Source organism: Berghia stephanieae, chromosome 6 (genome assembly GCF_034508935.2).
Source record: "Berghia stephanieae isolate SIO BIC M18660-M18661 chromosome 6, UCSD_Bste_1.3, whole genome shotgun sequence".
Taxonomy (NCBI): Eukaryota; Metazoa; Mollusca; class Gastropoda; order Nudibranchia; family Aeolidiidae; genus Berghia; species Berghia stephanieae.
Window position 1 is genome coordinate 2,219,855 of NC_088365.1, and position 10,877 is coordinate 2,230,731.

The 10,877-nt window shown below is 36.7% G+C and overlaps 1 protein-coding gene across 1 annotated transcript in view; it reads right to left on the minus strand.

The window, feature by feature from the left end:
- Positions 1–594: 594 nt before the first annotated feature.
- The window catches only part of LOC144975962 (uncharacterized), a 24,022-nt gene continuing 13,739 nt past the window's right edge, over positions 595–10,877 (minus strand). The window contains exons 2-4 of the mRNA XM_078920202.1: positions 8,743–9,419; positions 1,854–2,018; positions 595–1,460 (exon numbers count right to left, since the gene is read on the minus strand). Coding sequence (XP_078776328.1) covers positions 802–1,460; positions 1,854–2,018; positions 8,743–8,923 — 1,005 coding nt within the window. The 5' untranslated portion in view covers positions 8,924–9,419 and the 3' untranslated portion in view covers positions 595–801. The remainder of the gene's footprint in view (positions 1,461–1,853; positions 2,019–8,742; positions 9,420–10,877) is intronic.

Genomic DNA, 10,877 nt, shown 5'->3' on the forward strand with positions numbered 1-10,877 from the left:
AACAATGTATACTGTATAAAATAAAGATGTCTCATGCAAATAATTATTGCTGAATGTTTGTGAAATGTTTAAATAAATAAATAAAAAGATATCCTGCAAAATGCAATTCCTAAGAATTTTTGGAGGGAATCGAGGGATATGGAACCACTAATAGAAAACTGCAGAGATTGACCCAGAAGAGAGTTTAATGGAGGAAAATTGTTTACGGACTGCGCTCCAAAGGTAGTCCAGGGAATTAACCCTCTCCTTACCACCTATAGGAAAATCGTCACATTCGTTACGAGACAACCAACAATTTTCTTATTCTGATTTCATTTTGTTATAGTTATAGCTATAAAAACTCGATACTGTGTTGCAGAGCTCATTTTTTTCTGAACAAATTATAGAATATACTCATTACTATTCTGTTTGAAAAATCTATTTTTGTCTTTGGTGAGTACGAAGTTTCGGGTAAAATTCTTAAAATATCTGGTCAAGAGAGAGTTAAGTAAAGTAAGTGATAATATGCAATTCTCCATTCTGAGTTGAATTTATATCTAGATATTACAGAGAAAAGACAGATGATGTACTAAGGCGATCAGTCATAGTATGCCATTTTTGAATTGTAACTTCACTTTTGAAACATCTAATATGTTGTTAGGAAAAGGTAACTTGAGACAACCAAAGACGAGTCTGTTTTAACCATCTCAAGCTGTTCCTAGATGTCGTGTTTGTCCCGAAATCAAAACTTCAAACTCATTCACCAATCAGACATTTATTAAGGCACATGTCAGTCAGCTAGCTATGTAGATATATCAACGTTTATATCAGGGATAAATCCTCAATCTCTGGCATGGTATTCAAACTGGAAGACTGGTGGGATCTGTTTGTCACAACCTGACGACGATGCGCATCAGATGATGAGGAAGCGATAGAAGTAGAAGCACCATTCCGGTTATCTCTCTCTAATGCTGTCCGAGATTCAGCGATATTATTTGATGTGTTATTGTTGTTCATCTGAGCTCGGGAAGAGGACACACGTTCGTTTGATGTGTTATTTCGCTGTTGGCTACTACTACTACTACCACTGTTGTTTGAATTGTCTTGGCTCGGACTGTTGATACTGATAGTACTAATGCTGTTGCTGTCATTGTTGTCTACAGGCCGTCTTATTTGTAGAGAGGAATAGGATGGCGGATCGTGACGCGGGGGTTCAGGCAACTGTTGTCGGTTGTTTTGGACTCGCTGAGCACGATGATGGTTGACTTCAGAATGATTTCTCCGCGCGGAAGAGTGGACATCCACAGGGGCGTTTATAACCATTGCTTGGTTTGAGTTTGAGTTTGACATTTGAACGTTCATATTATTGCGAGAATTTACATTATTGCTGTTGCGGTTGTTATTGTGGGCGTTATTGCGATTTTGTGAGTGTCGGTGACTGTTGTGGTGGCCAACCGTGGATGTTCTTGATTGGTGGGCTCCTGAAATAATATGACAATATTGAAATGTGTAAATTAAATGACACTGAATTAAAACGAGCTATCTTTGAATCTTCGGCGTCACCGTTGTCCTCTTCCTCCTCCTCATGCTCTTACTGCTCCTCCTCTTTCTCCTCCTAATCTTCATCCTCACCATTGTAAGTCGTCGTCATCGTCGTTAACATCATCGTCTTCATCGTCATCATCATCATCATCGTCATCATCATCATCATCATCATCATCACCACCACCACCATCATCATCATCATCATCATCATCATCATCATCATCATCATCATCATCATCATCATCAACATCATCATCATAATCATCATCATCATCGTCATCATCATCACCATCATCATAGATTCATCATTATAATCACCATATACTTACCATACCCTGTGGTACCACCGATGCCAACTATCAGCCCATCCTGACCGTTCCTGGGCGGTAACGGCGTGATTCGCTCTTTGTAAGCGGGAGGCGGGCTGAAAGGAACTGGCCCCTGAACCATTGTCAGAACGTTTTCACGCCTGGAGTCGTACGGAGGAGGTTGTGCTGAAATAAAAAAAAAGTCAATAAATATAAGAAAAAAAATATCAAGACTTCCACATAGAAAACCCACGTGGCTGTTATGTCTGTAGAAATGTTCCATAATCTGTCACTATTTAATGATCTTAGTCAGTTTCAAGTTTCGAACATTTTTTTGACAAGTTGAGGGTCGTTTTTTGTTCCTAGCGGAATATCCACTAAATGTGCTCAAAGCGCTTTACAAGGGGTCCCTGGTGAACAGCAACATTCAACATGTAGGACGGGACGTAACGCCTGTTAGACGATATTACAATTTTTCGGACAAAGACAACGCTGTTAACAGCCAGGTACTCATTTTACACCTGAGTACGGTGACAGAATGTGAGTAAAGAGCCCTTTCCAAGGACTCAACTATGCGCCGAGCGCGAAGCTCGAACCCAGGACCTTCCGATCCGAAAGCGAGTGTCATACCACTAGACCATATAACTACTGCAGTTCTTATGATGACCTATTAGACCATACATCAACCAGTCCAGCTGGCTATACTACAAATGACCATAAACTAGTACCCCATCTTTCGTACAGGATTAAACAGTCTTTGAAATATAGAGTTTCAATAATATAGTTTGCCAGGACATCATAATATGAGAAACGTCCTCAATTAAAAAACCCTATATCTTTAGGGGGGGGGGGGGGGGGGGGGGTCTGCAAAAATTTTCTTTAACCTAAAGCTTATTTTAGGCCAGTCTTTAAATTTTAATTCCAATATCTTAAACTAAGATAAATCAGTTTTTAATTAATTCTTAAACTGGATTTTTTTTTTTAAATCGGAGAAAATGTGAGAGTGCTCGAGTCACCGTTATGGGGTATTGTTACATGTGTCAATGTATTGTTTTATTTACCACTGAATCATAATTGGTGACCCATCGTCTCAAAACGGTATTATGTCGGAACGAACCAGACGCTTAAAAGCCGAATTAAATGTTAAAACTGGTCAAAATATAAATTGTTGGCATTAGCACCCTAAAATATGGTATCCATTCTCCTCAATAAAACATACAAACTCAACACAAGTCTGATAATTCTGGCTATAAATTCAGTTTTCAACATCTTAACCAACCCGACATAATACCGTTTTGAGGCGAAGGGTCACATTTAAATGTCGCAGAATAGTCATAAGGATTTGATATTTATTTATCTATTCTTAATTTTATTTGCTATTACCCAAGTGTACCCTGAGTAATATGCAGCATATTCTGACAATTTTAAAAAACAATTTGTAATTGAATTGAAATCTAAAGTAAAAACTTTTCTAGCCAAATTATTTTTAAAAAGTATGTTTTTCCAAAGTATGGTGGAGGGGTATAAAGCAAGGCACGAAATCGGCTGCATAATAATCCACTGGGCGAGGAAATCTATATGAATCGAACGTGATAAACACATTAGCAAAGGCACAATGAAATCTTTTCACTTGGTTCTAATAAAAGGATCTGGCCAAAAACACCGATAGTCTATTCAAAATCACGGTTTGCTGTCATTCACCTCGAGATTTAGATTTACGTCATCATTTTTATCCCCTTCCCCCCCCCCCCCCCCCCCCCCCGTTTCTGTTTTTCTTACGCGAGGGTCATTCAATCACAACCTTCTGTTACAACTGGATAATCATTGTCTGAGTTCAATGCAATGCAGAGCTTTACATTTCAAAGTGCCTGTTTTGAAAGGGAAACTGTTGATCATGAGCTTATTAAGAGCCTAATAAGTCAGGAAATGAAACATGAACACTTTATTACTCGCAACCGCGTGCTTATTTATTTATTCATATCTGCTATTTATTTATCTAATTTTGTAAGCGTCATTTCCGAATTATCTCGGTATTGAATAAATCATTTCCAAAGCAATATCACTTTTGACAGTCAAAAAAAAGAAGAAAACACACCAAAAAAAAAAAAAAAAAAAAACCAACCAAAAAACAAAACAAAACAAATTAAGCTGACAGAAGCTTCTGGCCGTTAAAATATTGAATAAGAACAAGAATGAATATTGTGAAATGTTTCGGGTTCAAACCCTTTGTCAGCTAGCAACCCCCCACCCCTCCCCGACTCCAGGATATAAATGGTAATACGATATAAGATCTGGGGTGACGGAAGACACGTCATTCAAATATGAATCGATTGAAATGACCACTCTCTCGTGTTGCCACCAAAGCGACATTGAGCATGATCAGTGAGCGGATGGGTGACAGCGATCCAGGACGATTCTGGCCCCGACGTTATTCTGTCCTTATGTAATGCACTTAACGCACATTATTCTACTCGACTCAGGTGTGAATATGTACCAGTAGGTAGTGTCGGATATTGTAAGAGTGTTAGTATCAAATAGTTGATAGTTGATAGGTGACTGGTCCTGTAAGAAATGGAAAAAATATGGTTCCATTTGGCCTGCTGTGGAATGAAACAAGTCAAGGTGGAGCACATGGAACATGGTAAAACCGTGGAGGTGCATTTATAACTGTTCGTGTCTTTTATAATGTAAAAAAAACTTACTTCCAGAAAAAATACGAGAAAAAACAAAACAAAAAAAAAAACAAAAAAAAAACAAACAACAAAAATCAACTAAAAACAAAAGCAACCTTTCAAACAAAAAAAAAAAAAACAAACAAAAAAACAAAACAAAACAAACAAAAAACAAAACAAAACAAAAAACAAAAAAACAACAAAATAAAACAAACAAACAAACCGCCCTATCTATCTATCTATCTATCTATCTATCTATCTATCTATCTATCTATCTATCTATCTATCTATCTATCTATCTATCTATCTATCTATCTATCTAAATCTATCTATCTATCAATCTATCTATCTATCTATCTATCTATCTATCTATCTAAATCTATCTATCTATCTATCTACTATCTATCTATCTATCTATCTATCTATCTATCTATCTATCTATCTCCTCTCTTTTTCTTCTCACCTATCTCTTCTTCTTCTTCTTCTCTTCTCTCTCTTCTCTTTCTTTCTCTCGCTCTCTCTCTTTTCTTCTTCTCTCTCTCTCTCTCTCTCTCTCTCTCCTCCCCTCTCTCTCTCCTTTAACTCTATTCATTCTTCATTCCCTTCCCCTAACTCTCTCTCTCGCTTAAAAAAAAATATTTATTCAATTGTTTAAATGTAAACACTTTAAAAGCTTTTTCATATAAAATAAAATATCATGGTATTAAAAAAAATTGAAAACCTAAACGCCTCTTTGTTCTCGAAATTTTTAAAGCTATCAAGTTAAGTTATGCATTAATTATACCCGTCTGATTCGTGACCGGCACACGGATTATTGTGCGGTATAACTTAATTTCCCAATCGCCTGGTGGTTAATTTGCATAATTTTGTTATTGATCCTCAATCTTGCCCGTAGCTTAGAATTTTATTGCGGTCATACACTGAAGATCTAGATCTAAAGAAAGTGTCTTATTTTATATATTCCATACCAGCCCCCCCCCCCCCCCCCCCCCCTCGTTATAGTATCGTTGCGTCTTTCGATCCTTTCAATTTCGTCGCGTTTTTCTGGTGTCGGCAACAAATAAATGGCATTGAGCAGTGATAAGTTAACATATGCAATCAATGAATGTCACACTGTTAAAAAGGCAGTTAGAAAACCCCCCCCCCCCAAAAAAAAACAAAACAAAAAACAACAAACAAACAACAACAAAACAAAAACAAAAAAAAACAACAAAAAACAAAACAAAAACCAAAACGAACAAACAAAAATAAAAACAAAACAAACACCTCCCCCACCCCTGAATTAAAAAAACAAACAAACCCAAAAACCGACAGGTACGGTAGAATTCTGTTATATCGATTAGTTTTACATAGATGTGGTGGTCTAGTGATATAACACTCGCCTTCGGACCGAAAGGACCCGGGTTCGAGTCCACCTCTCTGTGCGGTGCATAGTTGAGTCTTTGGAAAAGGCTCTCTTCTTACATTTTCTCATCGTACTCAGGTGTAAAATGAGTAGGTACCTGGGCGTTAACAACTTTGTCTTAGTTAGAAAAAAAATCATAATAACACCGCCTAGCAAGCTCTTGCTTTTGGCTAGGGACACCTTTTAGTTAAAGCGTTTTGAACACGTTTAGTGGATATTGTGCCTTTTAAATGCACAAGATTTTTTTTTTGTGTGTGTGTGTGTATGTGTGTGTGTGTGTTTGTGGTTTTTTTTTTCAGATGAGGTACTGGAATGTACCATGTTTGTGTTGATCATATCCATATTTAACCCTTTAATAATAATTAAAAAGATAATATATGTGACGAATTGCCTCTAAACGATATCCTCTCTGGGTGAACCATATCCTTAAAAATTGTAAAACTCAAAGTCGCCACTGATAAGAATGATATTTAATTCTTCAACTTGAAAAGAATCTAAAATTTTCTGACTCTTTCACCGTACTCAGGTGTAAAATGAGTATAACTAGCCGTTAACAGCATTGTCTTTCTTGGAAAAAAAAAATCATAATATCGCCTAAAGGCCTCACGTCTCGTCCTACATGATAGCTCACTCAACCCTAACACCGACTATATTCGTAGTTTACCCTGGTTACTTTTACCCCATGCCTATTTATTACATTTTTATGAGACAAATTATAGGCGTAGTATTAAAGCTAATGTTTTTAATTTACATGTTAATGGTAGTTGAATAAAACTTTCTATGCACATGCTCAATTTAAATACATTTTTTTCCAATTTTGAAAAGCATTAAAAGTGTCTAGGATTGAGTGAGTTAAGCGTTGCTGTTGGCTAGGAACCGCTTGTAAAGCGCGTTGAGCACTTTTAGTGGATTTTGCGCTATTTATGTCCTCAAAATAAATTCTGATGATTTAGACCTTGAATCTAAATTTCCTCGGCTAGATCACTCCGACACAATAATATCAGATTGAAGAGTTTGGTCACATATGACGAATTATTTTTCCTAATTGGTGTTGTTCATTATAACCGTGCTCTACTGTATCTTATATTTTGAATGCGCATTTCTCTCTTTTATTCAAAACTTTCAATGATTCGCTCAATTAAGCGTCACTCGGATTAATTCAATTAAATTTGACTTGTATACGAAAGCCTTTTTCGTAGATCTAGTTGAAAGAAATATATAGATTGATTTAATCAATAACGCTACAGTTAAATTACACAATTCAGATTATTCTTTTTCCTAATCTTTATTTTAACTCTTTGCACCTGATATTTAAAAAAAAAAGAAAAGAAAATCATGGATAGTGAAAATAAGTAGATAAATAAATAGATTGATATAGAGCAGAGATATATTATATAGATTGATTTAATCAATAACGCTACAGTTAAATTGCACAATTCAGAATATCTATATTCTTTTTTTTTTATTCTCCATTTTAACACCTGCACTTGATTTTTCATTCAAGAAGTATTCATATTATGGCTGTCATCCGTGGATACATGCATAACTAAAATGATAAGTAAATGAATAAATAAACCCAAATCAAATAACTGGGTGGGGTTCTTGACCTCCCATAGTGGACAGGGAGGCACTTACTGTTGTCTTCCATCCCCTTATATCTGTTTTCCAATCTGCTTTCTGTCTTTGTCTCGGAATGAGATTACTTGGTTTTGTCCTGACCCTGGCTGGAGTCCTTGACTGGGAGGGAAACAGTCAAATGTAAAATTATTGTTTTGGGAGATGATCGGGGTTTTTTTCATCGTAAATCATCTCTCTGTTATGCATTGTAGTATTTGATTTTTGAATGTATAATTTACGCATTTGAATGTATTCCTCTTAGTGGGATTCTGTGCTTGTGTCTGGATGAGACTTTTAGGTGATCTCAAACCAAGCACAATGATAGTATCTCTTGGAATCTACATCTGTTCCCTATTTTCGCATTCCCTTTGTCTTTCTTTTCTCGTGTGCTTTTAATTGTAAATCTAATTTATTTTTTTTACAATCCCATTTTCTTCCTTTTACTGGCGCTGAAATGACCTAAATGTGTCGTAAACGCCGTAAAACCATTAATAACAAACAAACAGACAAACAAATAAAATAACACGATATTGTGTGGCAGGAAACTGCAAAAGCCATTCCATTGCCCCTGAAAAATGTAAAACGTTGATCCCGAATCCAAACCAATTTAATTGTTATTAATTAAAAGGGTCATCATTAGATAAGATTGGGTTTAATTACAATGTAATTGTAACACTTGTCATGTCGCTAACAGGTGTCATGTCTCGTCCTGCATGTTGTTTTTTTCTGTTGCCTAAGGACCTCTTGTAAAGCGCTTTGTATTTCCATTATAACAATGAGCCCATAGCATTTTGGGTTATCAGACCTGCAATCTACACGTCGGGTAAATCTATAATATCATAAAATTGGACACCTTACGACATTCAAAACGCGGTGTTTGAATAGCAATCAATATTTTCAAGATGCGTCCAGTCAATAGAGGGGTTTGCTTAGGACCAATAATATCCAATTTTAGTGTTTATTTTTAAAAAACCCCAATATTATCTACAAACACATACCTTTTTACGGATCTTTTGGTTTACGATACAAAGTTGAAAAATCTCATTCTCATCAATGACACCAAGATCTCACCAATATTGACTCAAATTTTATAAGTCGATCTTAAAACTCAATCTTACGTTAGTAGCGCCCCCCCTCCCCCTCCCTCCCCCCCTCCCCTTCGCATAATAATGTCTTCAGAAGATTGGTTACATATTAGTCCAAAAGAGAGACTTACCGACTCGAAGGCTAACAAGATGCCTATGATGACGCTCTTCCAATCGCCGCCTCTCAATGAGTTCCCTGTTCTGCTGTTTGTCATGGTGGCGCTTCATACAATACATCAAGGTCACCGACAGCAGAAGGAGCCCAAGGACGCTGCCTATTGCCACGGCAACGAACACCGTCGCATCCACCATTTTGGGGGTCTGTCATGGATGGGTTAAAAGTCCTCAGGATCGAATATTTTATATGGCGTATCTATACTGCTAAACTTATTTGAAGATCAAAGAGTAAGGTACTGAATGCATACAGGAATAAAGTACGCAACTATTTTGCAGATTTGTGAAGAACATCAGCAAGCATCACGTGACACATTACATCATTTCACATGAGCTCAGCTTAGAGCAATCCTCGGTATTTAAGGATATTGATATTCGTGTCACTTGAAGATTCGATGTGGTTCTGTTGTTCATCTAAGCGTTGTTCCCAGGTGAATTATTAATTTCAATTCACATTCACACTACCCTAGAAGTCAATCAAAGCTAAAATTCCACTTGTTTTATTTTGCTTTTGGTCTCTCTTGGTTACAAAACTGTCCTGATGTTCCTATTTGCATCAAACCTAGTAGATGAGCATTCCTGACTTTACTGAATTACACAATCCGGTTTCTTTGTAACAAGGCCGATGTTTACTCTGGGAAATAGATAAGAGTAAAGAAAGTAAAGTATATATTTTTCTTAATTAATCGATAAGAGACACCCGTTCTGTTTTATCTAAATTTTTGGGTGCATTTTCTGTCAGATTACAAATGAACTCATCTCACCAATCCAAATCATTGCTAAGGAAACCAAAGAGCTTGAAAAAAATATTTTAGCGGTAAACTCAAAACCAGATCGGTGGCACACTGATCCAAAGATCTATATAATAATACGTTTCAACAGTCGTAGCGTCACTTCCCTCATAGTGCCGCATGGTAACTTAGTAACTGGCTCTAAACTAACGGAAAAATGACCGACGCCCTTATGAAATATTTCTCCGACGAGAATAAAAGCGTATCCAGAGGAGAAAAAAAAAACCCATTAAAAATCTGATCATGTTTTGACTTTTACATATTCTGATCACAAGACATATAAAAAGTTCTAGCCAGCATGAAGAATAAAAGTACCGATTTTCTTTGTTTAGAACCATGATGGCCGCCGTTGCTGGGCGACGTAACATCAGACTATTGAATCCAATTAAAGTACTACTGAACTCCTCCATAGCAAATATATCACAATATTCATTTTGTGCGCACAAATAAATAGATATATAAAGGAACGATGAAAAACTCAACTCCTCTCCTAATTAATAATAAGAAAAAAAATTATAAAACTAGACCTAATCTTTTTTTGACACTATCATTTCAATCTTTCCTTATCGATCAGGCCGAGTTTTTGAATAAACCACCATTAATCCATGTGTCATTACAACACGGTAAATCAATGAGATAGGTACGTCCACACAATAAACTTACTAACTTACTAACGGCATTGGCTGTCTTAATGGGGTGACACCTGAGGACAAGCCAATTCCTTGGTCTGAAGTTTTGAGTGGCGGCCCGTGCTGGTAAAGCCAGTTGAATATATCGAACATTAGCAAAACCCAACCATGCGTGAAAAGTAAAAAAAAAAAATATTAATTAACTCAAAACCGTTCCACATTCGTTCTCCGACTTGTCCGTGGAAAGGCTATGTTCGGCTATGTGGTCTAGTGGCATGACACTCACTTTCGGATCGGAAGGTCCTGGGTTCGAACCTCGCGCTCGGCGCATAGTTGAGTCCTTGGAAAAGGCTCTTTACTCACATTCTCTCACCGTACTCAGGTGTAAAATGAGTAGCTGGCCGTTAACAGCGGTGTCTTTGTCCGAAAAATTGTAATATCGCCTAACCGGCGTTATGTCCCGTCTTACATGTTAAATGTTGCTGTTGACCAGGGACCCCTAGTAAACCGCTGAGAGCACATTTAGTCGGTATTGCGATATATAAAGCTCAATTTTAAAGCTCAATTTTTAAATGGCTAGTAAACCAATGATATACAAGACAAGATAAACATGGGACAGTATTATTATTATTTTATTTTTTTTTTCTATTGAAACATGGTTGGTTTTTTTTT